The sequence below is a fragment of the Daucus carota genome, chromosome 5 (genome assembly GCF_001625215.2).
Source record: "Daucus carota subsp. sativus chromosome 5, DH1 v3.0, whole genome shotgun sequence".
NCBI lineage: Eukaryota > Viridiplantae > Streptophyta > Magnoliopsida > Apiales > Apiaceae > Daucus > Daucus carota.
The window spans coordinates 30,058,833-30,079,026 of NC_030385.2; the positions used below are offsets into that span (position 1 = coordinate 30,058,833).

Here is a 20,194-nt window from a genome sequence, read left to right on the forward strand (position 1 = left end):
GTTCGATTTTGACCTAAACCCGAACCCGACCCGAAACCCGTATAATAATATATAAATAATATTTTATATATACATGTATAGTCATGTAATTTGTAGTATTAGTATAATATATATTACTAATATTTGTACTAAAAACGACTATACATTATGCAGATTGTTGCAGCAAAGTCTAATATTATTAAACTATAATATTATCATCAAACATATTTTCAGAAGTAGTATTAGTATAATATATATTACTAATATTTGTACTAAAAACGACTATACATTATGCAGATTATTGCAGCAAAGTCTAATATTATTAAACTATAATATTATCATCAAACATATTTTCAGAAGTAATATTCAAAGTAAGTATAATTGGTATCTTTCTCATCTGCACTTTCTTTCTCCAATAATTTTGAGCTAGTGTTGCTCTTCAACATCGTCAGACCCATGAGCCCTTTGACTTGAATCAGATCCCGGTAATCTTTTACTAGAGTTTGCGAAAATAAAGATGCAATTTACAGAGATTCACTAACCGGAACCCGAACCGAACCCGAAGAAACCCGATGGATTCGGGTTTGGGTTTAGTGATTTGGATTTTTCCGGGTTTGGGTTCGGGTTCGGGTTTGACAAAGAAAATCGGGTTCGGGTTTTTGCTAAACCTGTTTCAACCGACCCGATTGCCATCCCTACACACGAATCTCCTGCCAAATCTTTCCCGCCATAAATAACAGTGTAGTAGTATCTTTTTCTCTCCCACAGAGTTTCAGAGAGAGAGAGAGAGAGATTGAAGATGTCAGGTTGGGATGAAGGAGCCGTGTACTACAGCGAACAAGCTCAGTTCCCCCGTGGCGCCGGAGACCCCGAACAGGCTGCCAGTCGCCACACGGTGCTCCGAAAGTCGAAGGAGTTTATTCGAAACCTCGCGCTCAAAATCAACCAAATGTGTTCCCCTACAGAGAAAGCTTGGTCCAAAACCCTAAATATCTTCTCGTCAATCTCTCCGATCTCCTCAATTAGGACAAAGACCAGGATTTTCGCGATTTGCTTCGAAAAAACCCTGCCGTAATTCCGCTACATATCTCTCAAATTTATCACATTTTTTTACAAATTTAGGTTTAATTGATGTGTTTTAAAATTTTAATCTAGTCATAGTGTTTATTTGGTGATTAATTTCGTAATAAGTATACAAAACTGTGATGCACTTGCAGATTTTTAAATGATTTGAGTCGATGATTTAGTTATGATATGAGTTGGGGGATTTTGTGAAATATGTTTAGTTTGAAACCGCTGCTGCGGAAGCTCTGCCAAGTTTGAGGTCTAGAGTATCAGGGGAGAGTGGTGAAATGGAGGAACCTGAGACTGAGGAGGTGCAGATTTTTTTGACATCGAAGCAGGATCCAGTTTCAATGCGTTTACTAGGGATTCGTTTTATGCCCGTACTGTTTCATTAGTAATTGATTTTTATTGTTTATAGATGTTGTGTTCTGTTTCTTATGGTTGTACTTTATGTCTAATGATAGGTACAATATATATCCAAATTAGTAAAGATATCGGGGATCACTATTGCTGCATCAAGGACCAAGGCAGGGGCAACTTATGTTACATTTTTGTGTAAGAACTGTAAATGTAAAAGTTATTCCATGTCGTCCAGGGCTAGGAGGGGCGATTGTGCTACATTCATGCGACCATGTGCCACAGGTTTTTTCCGTAAATTCTAATCTGGTGAGACCCTTTGTTCTCTGCTGATTTTGTAAAAAAATTTAACAAACATTATGCAGGCTGGAGAAGAACCTTGCCCCATTGATCCCTGGATTGTGGTTCCAGATAAAAGCAAGTATGTTGATTAGCAGACCTTAAAGTTACAAGAAAATCCTGAGGTATGATTCGTACATTGCTTGATCGGGGAGGTCAGCTGTGGTGAATTTATGTGCTCAGTGTTTATACTGTTTTTATAAATAGGATGTACCTACTGGTAAACTACCAAGGAATATGCTTTTTTCAGTTGATAGGCATCTGGTGCAAACAATTATTCCAGGCACAAGATTGACTATAATGGGTACTTAAAGCAAGTTCAACTGTGTCTTAGTTGAAGCTTTAAATTTAATATAAAAAATTACGTCCTAGTAATTTATGACATATTTAATAAATTCAACTCCAACAGTATGCCTTATCATCAATATAAATTTAATATTTTATTATTAAAGGTTTACATTCATCATTGAATGACAATATAAAGTAGAGAGAGAAAAAGAGTATGTATAATAATTTATTATAAAATATAAGATGGAAAAAAAGAGAGGTGCCTTAAAAATAAAGCTTGAAGAGGTTTTCCTAGTGATATGAGGCATCACTACGACATTGTTATGTAAAAATTAGACAGGTACACTTTGGAAAGATTAGGCTGAATATACATTGAACTGTAGAAAAATCCTTTTTTGTCCATTTCATTCAATTCTTCCCTGGCCAGGTTTTATCGTCACTTTAAGTAGATTCAAGATTTTCCAGTGATAAAGATAAATTGGTGTTAGTGAACTAACTTCGTTTCATGTTTATGTTGAAGTGGGGTGCTTAATTTTGGTTAGTTTTTTTTGTTAGTTGAAGTGATTTCTTTTGGGGAGGGGGGGTTGTTATTAGATTTTTTCAGTGTCCTTTTTACCTTGGGATCTCGCCTGGTAATGCAATGGCTACCAGACACTATTTTAAAATTAGCAAAAAAGCATCTACGTATCTCAAAAAGAAAAAAAAGGAACAAATTAACTTACCTGGAAATGGTGAAATCAGAGTATGCTTTAACCCATCAAACATTGAGAGCACTAAAAAACTTGATTTGGCCAGCTCTCACACCTACTGTAATATGAGAGCTTCTAAAGTGAATGATGTTGCTCTTAGGAATATGCTTCTAAAGCTTAGTCTTTAACGTTATCTTGCTTCGAGTCAACTCAGCCAATCGTCTGCCATTGATGCAATTAGTCACTTGTTACATTCCAGAATATATTATTTGTCTAGGCTTTCGTATTACTATATGACTCTCCTGATTGACTTCTTTATTGCCATTCAACTAAAGCAAGTACTATAATTAGATGTATTAACTTTATAAGTACAAAAAATGGTTTCTGTTTTAACTTTGTAAGTACAAAAAATGAAAAGAGGGTTAGAGGTTGATTCTTATTTTAACTTTCCTTTTTAAATACTTATTGGTAGGATACGAGGCGACAAGCAAATGAAAATGGAGAAACTGCAGCGGTTCCAATAACTGTGAGACAGTTGAAAGCTATAGTGAGGTTGAGCGAGGCACTTGCGAAGATGCAACTGTGAGTTCAGTAGACGGTTCTTACTCATTATATTTTTTTTTGTAAGGTTGTCATTATTTTTATTAAAAATTTGCAGCTCCATATATATATATATAAATGACTAGATATAAAGTTCTATTAGAGCATTTTGTTGTCCTTTAAAACTTTTGTGATGTTTTCCGGATAAAGAAAGAAGAAACTTAATATATGTGATCAAATCTCATAATGTTTAACAAGGCAATTAACTATAAAATGAGAACTGTGGTGTGTGATTACTCTAAACAGTAGCAAATGTAATGACCGCAGCTGATACGAGTATAGATAGTAAAGTGATGCGAGCAACAGCTCTTGAGGTTTTGTTGATTCCTAGTAATTTTGCTATTCAAGCAAGTACACAGACAAACAATGCATATAACAGATTTTTACCCTGGCACCAGAAGGTCGTAAAACAAGAATGTTTAAAAAACTCAAAACAAACAGATATCAAGTAAATCCAGTTCCAGTTGGTCATAAAACAAAATTGTATAGAAAACTTTAAACTAACAAACATATACCAAGTAAATCCAGTCTCTATGATACACGTGTTCATAGCTAGTCTTTATGTATCTGTCAATTTTTTTGTAGTACTAATCTGTTTGCATTTTGAGTTCAGGTCCTATGTTGCAAGCGATAACTATGTCATGGAAGCTATCAGATTATTCAACAATGCTACAATGGATATAGCAAAATCAGGAATCAATCAGCAGATAAATCTTACTCCTGAGATGGCAAATGACATAAGGTTTGGCTTACATTAATTCTTACACATTTAGCTTCAAGATCTTGGTATATTAGTGCCTTTCGTATGCAGATAGCAAAAACTCAGATAAACAGAAGAATGGGAATTGCAAGCCATATATCAGAAAGAAGACTAATCGATGAGCTTTCCAGAATGGGCTTGGATGAATCTATTGTAAGGGTCTACCTTGTTGTATCCAACTTTCATGCCTCACCATCGCGTGAAATATGTGAAGATTATGGTGTAAGTTGTTGAAATCATGTTGCATACTCTTGCAGGTAAGAAGAGCTCTGTTAATCATGCATCAAAGAGATGAAGTTGAGTACGAGAGAGAAAGAAGAGTTATTCTCCGAAAAGCTTAATGTACGACCCTAAGATCAAGCTTCAACGCAACATTTTGCTTTCACATTGTATAGTGTCTACTATTGTATCATACTTTCAGCGCAACATTTTGCTTTCACATTGTATAGTGTCTACTATTGTATCATACTTTCAGCGCAACATTTTGCTTTCACATTGTATAGTGTCTACCATTCTATCATACTCAGTAAATAATGATGCAGTTTGACGGTATAGTGTTCAATTTATGTTCGGCGTCTTCCATTATCCTCGTGTATGTATAAAAAACTGTAGTAATTTCATTAACAGACAAACAGACCGAAAATATTAACCTATATCCAAAGTTTATACTCCTATAAGTTTAACATCTCTATCCCTAAAATTTCCAGAATTTCGATAGTTTTAAGCAGTGTGCTTAAAATTCTCGATTTATTTAAAAATTTCTAATTTATCGAGAAAATCTTTAACAAATTCTAATTCGACTGGTCAATCAATTAATTCTGATTTCTATAATAATATTTTTAAATTCTAATAATGTGGACAACATTGTTGAAATAATAATCTTAATAATTTCAACTTATATTCCAAATTTTTTCTAAACATAACGTGACATGATTATTATAAAAGATACGTAACAAAATTTCTGTCCAAAAAATTTAAAATAATTTATGAAAATATTGTTCGGTAAATAACGTGGGCTCGGAGGGAGTACTTGTGCTCTGATGAAATCGGTGAAGAATATGATTACGTGGGTATCCAAATAAAAAGAAAGTACGAGTCTCCAAACTCGAAAAGGGAACATCACGTGCACATCAAACCCTCGCGTCGCGTTTTCAATTCCGCCATAAACCCCAACCATTATATATACCTATACCTACACATACATCATTCCCTTCCCTTGTTCGCGATTTACCCACATAAAACCCTCAAAAACAATCGAATCGAATCGAATCAAATTCGAATCCGCGATGCCTCCCCGCGCTTCAACCAAAAGAAAATCAAACGCATCCAATTCTAAACCCCCCGCTAAATCAGCTCGTACTGAACCTCCCGCTACTCCTGGTATACAATCCCCTGCTTCTCTCTCGCTTTTCTTCGATCTTCGTTTTTTACTTTTTTGTGAATTCGATGTGAAGCCAAATTTGAATTGTATGTAGCTTTTGTAATGCTTGGGATTCAATTTCAGGGTGATACATTGTATAACAATTTTGAATTATACTAATACTTTATAAAGTATATGAAAATTTATAACCTTTGTTTTTATGAAATCAAGTGAAATACCAGAATTTGATTGCTATTAGTTTTTTTTGAAGATAAATTAGTTGTAATTGTTTTAGCAGTTTTGGTATATGAGACCTAGGTAGCGGGACTAGTTACCTTTGTATTAGAATTTCCATATATACGAGTTGCGTTACAGAAAGAACTTGCTTATATAAGTCACCATAGATACCATGCATTTGTATAAAAATTGGGTGGTTGATGTTGGAATGACAAAGTTTAAAACTAAATAAGTTTAACATATCGAATTTAATGTTAAATTTCATCCAAATTTTAGAAATTTAATGTTATAGAATTTGGTATAGAATCCCGCGTATAGCCTTATATATTCCCTATTTGGCCTGCCCTATTATATTAAAAATATAAGTATTATATCCAGAAAACGAGTACATAATTGTGTACTTTTTTCAGGAAAAGTAATTATTTTTGCAACATAAGGAATGTCAAACACCACCCAAGTAAATATTCCTACAAAAATATATTTTACCGTATATATTTTTTGAACATAAGTTCCTTTGCAAAATAAGGAATGCAAAACACCTGCAATAGTTTTTCTCGCAATGTAATTTACTTGAAGTTATGTCATATTAATCCTAACTATTGTTAATATTGTTTTATATTCTATTTTATGTATATAAAACCTACTTGTAAATAATTGCAATCTAAATGAAATTTTATGTTAGATTCTACGGTGGTGTTCTTTTTCTTTATATAACAGTGTTCCTTTTGTACGAATGACCAGTATAAGTTATTTAGGTATAAATAATATCATTCAAATTGTACTTATTCTATTGATTTTTGTCGTGCATGCTCTAATTCGGTAGAAGATATTAATGTTAGTTAAATGCGGACTTGACTTGTCTGTATCTATATATTTCAAGAATAAATATCTATATAATAAATTGCAAGAACAAACATCCTGGATAAACAACCAACAGTTTTAGTTAAGTTACCAAATATGTTATAACAGCACAAATATATTACCTTGGATTAGGTTAGTATATAGATATCAGTACAGTTTAAAGGTTACACAATTAGTAGCACCGACTACCTAATGCTGCCTCATCCCTTGACTAATATGGTATTGTTTTGGAATTATTCATCAGATTATGTTCATGCTAACATTTATAACACTTTATTTACTATTTTTTTGTAATATTTAATTTCCTAAAGAACCCCAAAAAACACTCAAGTCTATCACACCTGTGCATTCACAGTGAATGGTTTTTTAAATAAAGTAAGAAGTAGTCTCAAAAATTAGTTTTGAATCACCAAAATTCAACGAGGACAAATAGTTTTATACAAAGCTTATTTTCCAGAACCATAGGCAGAGGGAAATATCGTTTTTGTATACTTAAAAGAAGATTGTGAAACTAGTTACGGATCGTTGCTCACAATTGGATTATGATTTTGCCAGGTTTAAGAACGAAGAGCATCACTTCTATATATATAATATTTCTTTTATACTCATTTATCATAATATTATACCTATCTATTTATTGGTAATATGTTACATGTTTGTACATCCGCTTATTTTTGTATGATTTAAACATCCGTACTGATGGATTACTTAAATTTTGATAAATATATTACTATATTTTAAGCCAAACTAATAGAAAAGTTATCTATTTTTCTGCTTTAGATAATCTTTTACCATGTATATATTAGGTGATTGTTGTTATCTTATTTGTTTCTACAATTAACTTTGTATAATCTTTTCCCACATATATGTATATACAGTATCGCATTTCGGCTTAACCTGTATTGCACTGTACGGGTCAATACTGTCAGTCAGTGTTCTTGAAGTTTTGTAACTGATAGTGACAATATTTTTATTGACTAAGATGCTAAAGATATGTTCATGTCTCTAATTATTTGTTTGAAAATTACCTTTTCATTGATAAATTTTAGTTTGTCAATCTCTCATCTTCGTCTTGCCTGTGTAATGTGCATGTTGGAGGATACTAAGACCTATATCATTATCCTTTGTTGATCTTGGACTGTCTGATTAGTACAAGATCCAAGTTTCATAATAAAAAATGTTTACTTTCTACACCCACTTTTACATTTCGGATGAGTAGTTTGCACTAATTGTTCTAATAATACATAAATATATTATATTTTAATTTTGTCTATATAAATTATAGTTCTGACTTCTGTAATTTGTATTATTCAGCATCGAAGAAAGCTGCATCGAAGGAAGTGGAACGCATTGATCAACTTTTTGATTCTTATGCAAACAAGTCACTGCGCATGATTGAGTAAGTAATATTCTTTCGCCAGTTCATATTATCAGATATAGTGATTAGAAAAGCTTTAGTACAAAGGAATAAGCATGGTTTCTGGTTTAAAAAATTTCAATATGTAGCACTAGTCGCTATTCCATTGTGTCAGTTTAATCAGTTTCCACGTATTAACTTCTCGTGTACTCTTTACGTTTTGCTTTATTTTACTCGTTTGCTCTATATGTCTATGTGCTACTGGCCCGTATCTTATGACGACTATATTTTAATGCCATTATTCATACTATTATATAGTCGACATTATCTGCAAAAAATATTTTTGATGCTACCCTTAATGACCAAGAGGGCGTATGTTGCACTTGGTGAAACATGTTATAACAGCGAGATCTTTCTGTCATCTTATTGTATATTCCAACTGAGTAAAGACTTGATGCAACTATAATCTTGAGATATAAATATGCATTACAGTCTGATGTTTTCCTCTTCTTTTGTGTTAGTTATAGGGAAGTGAATCCTAATTCTTACATGGATACTGATTGGACATATGAATTATGGGTACTTAAACGAAATATTGTGAAATAAGATATAGAAAATTTTGGCTGCAACTAGAACAATATAGGTTCTATCACAGATGCAATTTTCTTAACTGGCCAGCAAGTACTTGAAAATTGTAATTTCACTATTTCTCCGGCCTTAGTTAAGACTCTTGCTTGATTTTGTACGCACTGAAGTCTGGATGTTTATTGTGAAGTTGAACAGGAAAAAGAAGAGGAAAAATATTCACTAGTCTAAAAGTTTTTTCTTAAAAGGAAAGGTTGGGGAGGAGTAAGGAATATTCTAAATTATGGCTTTACTTCATCCCAATCTATTTAGAATTTGGACTTAACTCAATTTGACCTTGGAGGGTTGGAAGAAAGGACTTTTCTAGGAAATGGCTTTGGTTTACCTTATTTTCATATTATGTGGTCACCAGAATCTTTTATGACAATATTTAGTTATCTGTGTTCTATTAATCTTTCAGTCCAGAAGGGATTGAGGCACTTTGTTCGGATTTGGGTGTTGCTCACACTGATGTGAGGATGCTACTGCTGGCCTGGTATGTTATTCGTGGATTTAATTTTATTTCTGCTGTGCGCTATCGAGTTTCATGTAGATAGATTTCTTCCTAATACTCGACTTGCAAATTTTCATGAACCAGGAAACTGAATGCTGAAAAGCAGGGATATTTCACAGAGGTAAATCAAACTCTGGTTGTGATGATTTAGACAGCAATGCATCATTTTAGTATCAATTCTCAGTTGATTTTAATTTATGTATGTTGGGGACATAGAACTGATGCACCAAGACTTTGACTTCTAGTGTCTGAATCTACCCGTATTTTTTTAATTTGTGCAACTTCACAGTTTTCTTGTACTTGCTTTGCACATATTTGATGTAAAATCGACAGTGGTACTAGCACTGTTGATTTATTTCTACTGTTTACTCATTGTCTCTCAAGTGGGAAAATCATGATTCATTTGTCAGGACAGTAGCAAGATTACATTTAGCTCATCTTGCAATATACTATGAATCTTCATTAGTTAACAACACTACCCCTTCCTTATCAGGATGAATGGCAAAGAGGATTGAAGGAGATTCGGGCCGACACTATAAAGAAATTGAAGACTAGACTTTCGGATTTAGTAAAAGAGGTAATTCTATTCTTTTGGTTTGCTGAAGTATATGCTTTTGAGAACTTATTGTCTTGTACAAATGAGAAATAAGTTTACATTTTCTTTGAAAAGATCAGGGAGCCAGGAAAATTTGAGGATTTCTATCTGTACGCGTTTCAGTACTGCTTGACTGGTAAGCTTGTAATTAAGCACTACAGTAAAATTGAATTGAAACCTTTATTTCCAATGACAATATTATGCGGTAAGATTATAACTGCTGTTTCTTACTGCTACTGGGCAATGTGTACCTCTTTCAGAAGACAAGCAAAAGTGTGTAGACATTGATACAGCCTGTGCACTGTTGGATATTGTTATTGGGTCCCAGTTCCGAGCGCAGGTTGATTCCTTCACGGAATATCTGAAGGTGAGTTGATTCATTTACCGGACAATAGATGCAATTTTTTATGATTTTATCTCATATTTTTAAACTAGAAATGATTTTGTTTATAATGTTGGTTTTGCCAGTTGGTAGTTTACTCGGGCTAAAAGATTCTTTTGTAGTAAATTAGGATAATTGCAGGATTTATGTTAGTTTTCTTCTTGTAATAGTTTTCCCAGTACCATCAAATAGATTATTGTTATATATCTATAATTCATCATAACTGCGTAAAAATAATGTTTGAACTGTTTGTACCAGATCCAGAGTGAGTATAAGGTGATAAACTTGGATCAGTGGAAGAGCTTTCACCGGTTTTGCAATGAGGTATGCTGGTTTTTATATTTATTTTTGAAGTTTCAGTACTTTTTTCTTGTTTTGTCTTTTTGTTTTTGAATTAGGAATTGTGTAGTGGCAAACAATGAGATGGGGTGAAACTAAGTCGTCATCCAAACATCAATTATTAAAGATAATTGAATGATGTGGTGCGCATTTTGAGGCTTGTACATGTATATATTAGTTGGCAGACCTATATGCACTTTGTGCAGAAACTGGTTAGTGGTTAGGAATAGTTAATACAAAGAGGCGAGGTGTGAAGGATGGACTAAGGCCATATTTATATCGTGGTACTTGAGCTTCATAAAGATTAAATAACGTTACATGTAGTGGCTTAAACTGTGAAAGTCTTCGAGTGACAGACCCTGATCGAATTACTTTGCTTAAGAGATCATCTATTCTCGAACCACTCAAGCTGATATTAACTAATTGTTAGTAAGTTAATTGTTCACGCTTAATCTTAAAAGCTTTAATATAAACTTTACTGCGTGCCTATCTCTCGGTAAAAAAGGCTTTCATCTGTATTAGCTGTAGAGCAATGTGTTGTGAGAACCAGAATGCATAAATCTTTTTCGTTTTGTGTTAGGTTATGCTGATACCTTTATGAATATATTAACGTCTCGTTCATTTCAAATTTTCTTTTGTTCCTGATTTTGTTCTTTTTTCAATTGTACTCTATGAACAGATAAGCTTTCCGGATCTTAAAGGTTATGATAGCAGCGAGGCTTGGCCTTTAATCTTCGACAATTTCGTGGAGTGGTTAGAAGAAAAATCAAAACTTTCATCAGCTTGATTTTTATCTCCATTGCGCTGTAAAATACAAATCTTTTAGACAAAGGTGGTCTATAGTTTTCGATGAATCTTTCTTTCTATTCCTTTTCTGCATGAAAGCCAGCATAAATTTTGCAGGATGCGTAGTTGCTAACATTGTATAACTTGCAACCTGACAGATTTGGAGAAACTGTCGGATGGAAACGCTTCTGGCAAAGCGTTGGATCTCAGGGTGAATTTAATGGACCATTTCAATAGACGCCATCTTTTAGAATATGCAGTCACTATGTGATACTTGTTCTTTCACCCTTTTTCCCCAAGCATAAACATGTACTTTGTCATATATGGTCTGTTTGGAACAAATATCCCGATGGACAAGGTATAATCACAAATTTCATTTAAAAGCTTAAAATATAAGGTGGAATAATGTAGACATTTTTTTAGCAGGATGCTATTGTGAGTGTTATCTGCTTGGCCAGAAGGCTCGGCTTATCTAACACTAAATTTTGCGGAATATTGAATCAGTTTAGTTACATGTCGTAGGAGCATTATTATACAAATAAATTTCCTCTGAGTCCACGAGCCGTAGAGAGAACTGAAATATGCTGTATGATCAGGTTAGGATTATTATTATTAGGATGCTGTACTATGATCAGCTTAGGATTATTATTATTAGGGTGGCTTTGTGCAACAACGCGAACAGGTACAGGTATTTTAAAGTTTTCTTTGTATCGTCATAAAATTCTCATCTATTTGAATACAAAAAATCTTATATAAAGACCCTCAAAATTTTGTTATTTTAAAATCAAACTATGTTCGTTCCAACATGACTCTTTCACGCTTTTCAAGATATATTTTTTCGTAATTTTTGTTTTGTATAAAAGTCGGAACTGAGTACTTTTTATATGCCTGAAAATGCCGAAATGCATGAGAGAGTCATGTAAAATGAGAAAATCATTAAGCATCATTCGAAATTTTAACCTTATATCCCTTTTGTACTGAAGTACGCTATCACGAAGAGTTTCTTTCAACGAATAAATTCTTTACATTTAATCGAAATAGACGTAGGAACCTTTCCGCAAAATCTAGACAAAATCTCATTGTCCACAAAAAACACCCAAAATTAGTAACACTATACTGGGACAAATTTTTAAACACTGATCGAATATTGTTACATTTCGAAATCCAACTTTTTCCCTTTTTTTATGAGTTTTATATCAAAATGCCCACCAAACTCGTTAAAATGTATGAAGTACTTACCCAATCTCCACGACGACTCATTTAACATACTAAATTCATTATATATATCATGCTGTCAAAAAAAAATGAGTCGTCGTGGAGATTGAGTAGGTACTTGATACATTTTAACGAGTTCGGTGAGCATTTTGATATAAAACTTTTTTTTTTTATTAAAAACCGAGAATTAATGAAAATTTTCACCCGATGTTTGACAGTAATTTTGGTGAGAACTTGCAAGTCCTTAAGGAGTGACATTATGCAAGAACCGCCAGTTTGATCTCAACTCCCAAGATAAATCCACTAGACTCGAGAAGATTAAAGAAACATAAACCATGGACAAAAAGGGAAATCAACTCATAGTTATAGTTAGCTAGCACTATAAATACAAAGGGGAAACAAAACAGAGGCCACATCAAGTGGAAGGGTAAAAAATGCTCAAAGAACATGAAAGAGGCTGAAAAGCAGAGAGCTGGGAATTTTAAAGGGGGCTGTTGCCCCTCTCTGCACATCAGCCCATGATTTCTCCCCTTCCCTTTATTCACAAACCAACAGCCCCTCTCCATTCCTTTTCCTCCAAACTTAAACAAATCATTTCTTTATTTATTTATAGGATTTTGGTGGGGAATATGGATCATATACTTTGGAATTTTCTTTTCTACTTGGAAACCAATTATTGCCAGTACTAGTACCAGGATTTCCATTTCTTGTGGCTTTCTTGGATTAATTATAAAACCCTAACCCTAAAACAAAGGCTGTGATGATGTGATTAAGGGTTCTTGAGCAAGTCGGGGCAGTGTTGATGTTCCCGTATCTTGGCGGGGCGGACCCACCAGATGGCATGCGCTGAGAGGGATTCATATGTTGAATGTTTTTGGGTTTAGGGTTAGGGTTTTGATTCAGTATATTTGAATCCCTCTCTGTTGATAAATTGTGCATGCAAGTGGTGAGGTTGCAGCCATGGCGGTGCACACTCCTTGCCCTGATTACTTTCTCATCTGAGCCTCATCGTTTTTAGGATTAATTAATTATTTTTTGCACATATGAATTCTGGAATTAGAAAATGCATAAATTTATGTTTGTATTTTTATGTTCTTTTTTTTGGTCAGGTGTATATTGATGTTTGTAAATATTACTCCCTCCGTTTCATAATACATGTCCACTTTAGAAAAAAAGCTTTGTTTCAAAATATTTGTCAACTTCAACTTTCAATATAAATTTATATTTCCAAAATCAACTATCCACCACATATTTCAAATTTATATTTCCACACCACACATTAGGTTCAATTAATGACTTATTACACCTCTTTTTTCTCAAAATCCACTTTTCTTAAATTATGTGATTTTTTGAAAATGGACATGTAATTTGAAACAGAGGGAGTAAAACTTAAATAAAATGGCGCTAAAGGGTGGGTTTACCCTTTTTGTTCTGGGACACCCAGCTCTGGTATCTCGATACACTCGGTTAGACTATTGCTACTTTGAGATGTAGTAGATACTCAAAATTATTGAGCTTAAATTCGTCTCGAGGTTTGGCTTAACATATTTTTGTATCTGAAACCATCAGCAACTCAGCATCATCATCTTTGTCCAGCTATCTGCTATCTATCAAGTATGGTCTTTTAGATAACTTTAAAAAAAGTGCTACTTCTTTGGTAGCATCATGGGCTCTGTCCTATTATCCATCTAGTATGGTCGTTTAGGTAATTTTAAAAAAAGTTTTTATTTTTTGATTTGTAAAAAAATTGAGTAAGATAAAGGAGTAAATTAAGACTCATCAAACTGTTTGAAAATAGTAGGAGTTCTAAAATAATAGTTTTTCAAAATTAACATTCTCAAACTTTTACATGAAGGTTCAAGAAAAATAGAAGACGATTTTTTATCGAAAGTAGCCAGAAGTACTATTCCTTCCTTCTCATTATAATAATCATTTGCACAAATCAAACGCATTAAGAAATAGAAGTACTATTCCTTCCTTCTCATTATAATAATCATTTGCACAAATCAAATGCATTAAAATATTAGTATGATAGGTTGTTATTATTGTCATGTATTGGTTATACAAAATATAACTATTTTTTTTATTCATTTCATTAAAAGTTATGTTTGTATTGTAAATTATGAAAATTGTGGGGTTAATAAATGTTAACATCGAAATTTAAATAAAATTTATATTGAAAATAGGAGGACAAGTAATAGGAGAAATTTTTTCTTAACAAACACAGTATCTTTCGCCCTGTTTAACGTAAGCCAGGTTGGTTTAAGACTTTTGCTGAGCTTATTGGGTTCATTGGAGGTGGGCTTGGATTTTGAGGCTCCAGTGTCTTTTGCTGAGCTTATTGGGTTCATTGGAGGTGGGCTTGGATTTTGAGGCTCCAGTGTCGGCCTTTTAAATGTGGTAATTACATGATGTTGACGCAGACATTTCTTTGTCGAGGGAAATTTTTGGGGTCGGAAATTGTTTAAATGTTAATAAAATAATTTTTTTATTGTAAATGATCAAAATATCTAAATATTTTTTTTTGAAAATCATAATTAAATAACTTTTAAAATTAAAGTCATATTATTATGGTGCAAGGCTAAAATGGAGATATACATTACTCCCTCTATCTCAATTTAGATGAGCATTTTGCTCATTTCACACATATTAAGAAGTATTAAATGATTATAATTTTTTTCATCTTTACTCATATTTATTGTATTGACTTCTTTTGTATATGAGCTAATGTATTAAATGATTATAATTTTTTTCATCTTTACTCATATTTATTGTATTGACTTCTTTTGTATATGAGCTAATGGTACATAGAAATGATAAAGAAGAGAGGGTGAGAATGGAAGATTGTTAGTAAATATGCATTGATAAGTGAGAGGCTCAACTATTTTGAAATAAATATTTTTTTTCGAAAAGATCATCTAAGTGAGTAATACGTAGTACTATTATTTAGGGGAGGAAAAAATCGAATTTAAACCGACAAAAATCGAATGGGAGATTTATTATGCCCGTGCTTTTCAAAGCTAGTATTATTAATTTGGTTGGAGACAATTGCATGAAAATAAAACTCGTGTAATTTTAGATGCATGCACGAAGATATGTATGTGATTTGTTTGATCGACCATGTCCAAAATGAGAACTCTAGCCAAAGTTATCCATCATATATATAGGCAAATTTCCAAAAGATACACAAGAATTTTTATTTTTAGACATATAGATAATATTGTAATGTGTTTATATTGCAAACCAAGCACCCTGAGTTTGAGCATTGAAATTTGTCATATTGGAAGCTAAGCACTTCAGGCTTGAACAAATCCACAGTCCACGTCATATCTGTCCGGATTCAAGATGCTGTACACAACAATGTCTCTACTCTCCCCCTTAACAAAGAAATATTTCCTTAGTGTACCCTCCTTGTAGAAACCTGCTTTCTCCAAAACCTTTTGTGAAGCTGTGTTGACATCAAAAACCAAGGCCTCCACTCTATCTAGATAATCCAGCTCCTTGAACACACATGAGCACACCATCTTCACAGGTTTAGTTGCAATACCAGAACCCCAATATTTTTCACTGATCGCGTATCCGATCTCTCCTCTGCGTTCATCTTTCCCGGCATTGCCAGGCATCACGTAGATAGAGCCAATGGGAGAGTCATTAATGCAAATGGCTCGGTACCAGGGATGGGATTTAATGATCCCGTTCAAGAAGTTCAGAGCATCATCCTTTGAACTAAAAGTGTCCCATCGACAGAACTGAGTAACATTCGGGTTTCCAGCCCACTCCATAAAAGCTTCAACGTCTGAGGATTTGAATTTTCTGAGAGTAATTTCTACAGTACTTGTCATGTTATCCATGTTGATGATAAGTTGATTGAGGCTATAGGTTGAATTATATAGTGGGTTGAAGTGGGTGTATCATTGTGGCCAAACTGCAATAATCGTGCTGAAATTTTTGGTTTACTGATATTTCATGTTGTTACTGATATAGGTGCAAGTAGCAGTGAGGACGTCAGCAAGAAAAAAGTGGAAGTAGTAGCTCCACGTGGTGGAGAGTTAGTTACAAAATAATAGATACAGCTGGTGTGTGTAATGTTTCTAGATCGTTCTATAGGAGCCTATATATACAGAAGGCTATGTACAGATAAGGACAAGTTTATTCAATACAAACAGTTTAGTTCTCTTCATTCATCATGTTCTCTACAACAGATCCTCCATAATAGTAGCTTCACCATACTTTGTGATATGGTATCAGAGCCAGGTTGCTCTGGTCCTTAATCATACAACACACCAGATTACTTTAGATCTACACATCTTGAATGCTATCATTTGCAGCAGTGGTATCAAATTCAGCGATGACTTCTTCAGCAAATAACAGAAATCAAGCACAAGTACCTGTAATTGACATCAATCATCCTTACTATCTCAGCTCATCTGATCATCCAGGCCTATCTCTTGTAAGTGAAGCTCTCACAGATCAGAACTATCAACAATGGAGTAGATCGGTGAGAATCGCACTTTCTGCAAAGCTTAAGCTAGGGTTCATCAATGGAACACAAGCGAAACCTGATGCAAATTCACCTCTGGAACACTTATGGATGCGGAGCAATGATCTGGTAATCTCCTGGATCTTAAACTCAGTTTCTCCAGATATTAGGAAGAGTATTGTGTATTTCTCAACTGCAAAACAAATTTGGGATGATTTGACGCATAGATATGGTCAGAGTAGTGTTCCTAGAATGTTTCATCTGCGAAAGGAGTTATTATCACTCACTCAAGGATCAAACTCTATTAACACCTATTTTACTCAGTTCAGAGGATTAAATGATGAATTGGAGAATTTCTCACCAATACCTAGGTGTCAGTGTGCTGAATCTAATCAGAAAATAGAGAAATATGAGCAACTAGTGAGTCTGAGTCAATTTCTTATGGGATTAAATGAGAAGTACACTAATACTAGAGGTCAGATTCTACTCATGAAGCCTTTACCTGATATCACACAAGCTTATGCTATGTTGTTGCAAGAAGAAAGTCAGAGAGCAAATCAGACTAATACTGCAACTGTGTATGAATCTGCTGCTATGAATGTGAAATTTGCTGGAAAGAACAAAAATGTGAGCCAGAGGAAAGATGATAAGAAACAGGTGGATGAGTCTCTGATATGTGACTATTGCAAGCTAACTGGACATGTTAGAGACAAGTGCTTTGCTCTACATGGCTATCCAGACTGGCACAGGTTGTATGGACAACCTAAGCCCAAACTTAGGGCTTCAAATAAGAAAATTCAGAGCTCTGCTAATGCTGCAACTGTAGTATGCACTGAGAACAAATCTGGTGGTGACAGTGGTGCTACTCTGTCAAATGAACAATATCAGCAATTCCTGCAAATGTTCCAGAACACTATGAAGAATCAGTCATCAAATGCCAGCTGGTTGAACAACAATAATGCTCAGATAGCAGGTGCATTCAAAATTAATTCAGTTATATATGCCAATACTGCACAGCTTGAACACTCAACACACACCTGGATTATTGACTCGGGTGCTACACACCACATCACACCACATCTGTCTCTGGTCACAGAACCTCAACTTGTCAATTCTGAATTACATCTGCCAAATGGTAATAGAGCTGTAGTGAGTCACATTGGTAACATTAGACTCAATGCAGACCTCTGTCTTCGAGATGTTTTAGTGGTTCCAAACTTTCAATATAACTTGCTATCTGTTGCTCAACTAACCAAGGATAGTACTTGTCAAGTTCTATTCAATAATGGCAAATGTGTTTTTCAGGACCATGTCTCGAAGATGGAGAAAGAGATTGGTAGTCAAGAAGGTGGCCTGTACAAGCTCAACTACAATATTATATCAGTCTGCTCTGCTCAACTACAGGACAATCAACTGTGGCACAAAAGATTAGGTCACCCATCCTTAGCTGTTCTACAACATACCTTGGATATTACTATACCTACTACTGCTTTGAACAGTTGTGATACATGTCACTTAGCCAAACAAGCCAGACTTCCTTTTGCAACTAGTCAAACCTCTAGTACTGATAGGTTTGAACTAATACACTGTGATGTATGGGGTCCCTACAAACGTACAACTCATGGAAATTGTAACAGCTTTCTTACTATAGTAGATGACTTTTCCAGATGTACATGGGTCTTTCTTTTATCTGAAAAATCCCAAGTGTCCAACTTGATCAAAAACTTTATTGCTTATGCTTACAAGCAATTCGAAAAGTCTGTTAAAACTATTCGAACTGACAACGGCACAGAGTTTGTCAATCAAGATTTATCCACACATTTGTTGTCTCTTGGTATTGTCCATCAAATGTCATGTGCTTATACCCCTCAGCAGAATGGGGTTGCTGAAAGGAAGCAGCAACACCTGTTGAATGTTGCTAGAGCCTTAAGATTCCAAGCTCATTTACCTATATCATTCTGGGGTGATTGTATACTGACTGCTGTTCACTTGATCAACCTCCTACCTGCACAAAGTTTAGATTACAAATCACCACATGAATTGTTGTTTAAGTCCAAGCCCTTCTATGAGCTACTTAAGGTCTTTGGCTGTCTGTGCTATATTTCAAACTTAGCTCCTCCCCAGGACAAGTTTGCACCGAAAGCACTCAAGTGTGTTTTCTTGGGATATTCCTTTCATAAGAAGGGCTACAGGGTTATGGATTTAATCTCTAAGAAATGTTACATCACTCGTGACATCTCGTTTGTGGAAAATGTTTTTCCATTTCAACAGATGTCTGTTTCCCCATCTGAGTCTACTCAGTCATCTTCCTACATCTTTCCTGATACTCCACTTTGTGTGGTACCTGATGTTGGGAACCCTCCTACCATACATGATACCAATGCACAGTCAACTACTAATCCTACTACATCTACTACTGCTACTATGTGTCCACAAAACTCTGTTGCTCAGCCCAGACCTACAAGGACTAGGCAAATGCCATCCAAGTTTAAAGACTATACAGGTCTGCCTTCTGCTCACACTACCATCTCTACTCCATATCCTTCCTTAACAGGTATGGCTCTCTCTGCTAGCTGTACTTACCCTATTCAGCAATACATATCACTTGATAAGTTTACTCCAGTATATCAAAAGTACTTGTGTGCAACTGCTGTCGATCCTGTTCCCTACACATTTAAGCAAGCATCCTCAGATGCAAACTGGATGCAAGCCATGAAAACAGAATTGCATGCCCTTGAGAGCAACAATACCTGGGAACTAGTGACAAAACCTGAAAATCAGCATATTGTTGATTGCAAGTGGTTGTTCAAAATCAAGTACAAACCATCTGGTGCTGTTGAAAGGTTTAAGGCACGTCTTGTGGCCAAGGGGTTTACACAAACTCATGGCCTTGATTATTTTGAAACATTTGCTCCAGTGGCCAAGATGACCACTGTGCGCACTCTGATTGCCATTGCTGCGTCACAAAACTGGAAGATTTCTCAGTTAGACATTACCAATGCGTTCTTACACGGGGACTTAAATGAATGTGTCTACATGAGACTTCCTCCTGGCTTTGCAGAATTGTCGTCTCAAGCAGCAATATCTAACATTGCAGATTGGTCAAATATTGTTTGCAAATTGCGTAAATCCATCTATGGATTGCGTCAGGCGCCTCGATGTTGGTTCACGAAATTTGCCAATGCTCTGAAAGAAAGGGGATTCACTCAATGCCATGCTGATAATAGCTTGTTCACCATATACAGTGGCAACAAATTTGTAGCAGTGTTGGTGTACGTTGATGACATACTTGTCACTGGCACAAGTCCAGACAATATTCAAGGTGTGATTCAGTACTTAAGCACCAAGTTCAAAGTTAAAGACTTAG

General features: G+C 34.7%; 2 protein-coding genes and 1 long non-coding RNA gene across 6 annotated transcripts; 2 read left to right on the plus strand and 1 right to left on the minus strand.

Annotated features, from left to right (window-relative positions):
- The first annotated feature begins 419 nt into the window (after window positions 1–419).
- Window positions 420–4,645, plus strand: LOC108221544 (uncharacterized). Of its 4 annotated transcripts, none has more exons than XR_010291977.1 (7): window positions 420–1,050; window positions 1,197–1,686; window positions 1,767–1,865; window positions 3,190–3,299; window positions 3,931–4,059; window positions 4,129–4,230; window positions 4,335–4,645. It is a non-coding gene; the product is annotated as an uncharacterized LOC108221544 (long non-coding RNA). The 4 variants fall into 4 exon arrangements; XR_010291979.1 differs by having other exon boundaries at window positions 428–1,050; window positions 1,509–1,686; XR_010291978.1 differs by lacking the exon at window positions 420–1,050 and having other exon boundaries at window positions 1,059–1,424; window positions 1,509–1,686.
- Window positions 4,646–5,135: 490 nt separating this feature from the next.
- On the plus strand, window positions 5,136–11,557 carry LOC108222001 (uncharacterized). The gene is made up of 10 exons (XM_017395877.2): window positions 5,136–5,457; window positions 7,850–7,934; window positions 8,938–9,012; window positions 9,115–9,151; window positions 9,524–9,607; window positions 9,701–9,761; window positions 9,886–9,992; window positions 10,266–10,331; window positions 11,026–11,178; window positions 11,291–11,557. The coding sequence occupies exons 1-9, from the start codon at window positions 5,364–5,366 to the stop codon at window positions 11,131–11,133; spliced, it is 717 nt and encodes a 238-aa protein (XP_017251366.1). The 5' UTR covers window positions 5,136–5,363; the 3' UTR covers window positions 11,134–11,178; window positions 11,291–11,557.
- Window positions 11,558–15,643: 4,086 nt separating this feature from the next.
- On the minus strand, window positions 15,644–16,198 carry LOC108221545 (uncharacterized). Its single transcript, XM_017395415.1, has one exon. The coding sequence runs from the start codon at window positions 16,196–16,198 to the stop codon at window positions 15,644–15,646; it is 555 nt and encodes a 184-aa protein (XP_017250904.1).
- Between the last annotated feature and the right edge of the window lie 3,996 nt (window positions 16,199–20,194).

What these genes read in the sequence shown, in the direction of transcription:
- LOC108222001 (XM_017395877.2), top strand. Translation starts at nt 5,364, where the DNA reads ATGCCTCCCCGCGCTTCAACCAAAAGAAAATCAAACGCATCCAATTCT. An exon ending in AAGTCACTGCGCATGATTGA is followed by an intron (nt 7,935 to 8,937) that starts GTAAGTAATATT and finishes TTAATCTTTCAG; the next exon opens with TCCAGAAGGGATTGAGGCAC. An exon ending in AGGATGCTACTGCTGGCCTG is followed by an intron (nt 9,013 to 9,114) that starts GTATGTTATTCG and finishes TTCATGAACCAG; the next exon opens with GAAACTGAATGCTGAAAAGC.
- LOC108221545 (XM_017395415.1), bottom strand. Translation starts at nt 16,198, where the DNA reads ATGGATAACATGACAAGTACTGTAGAAATTACTCTCAGAAAATTCAAA.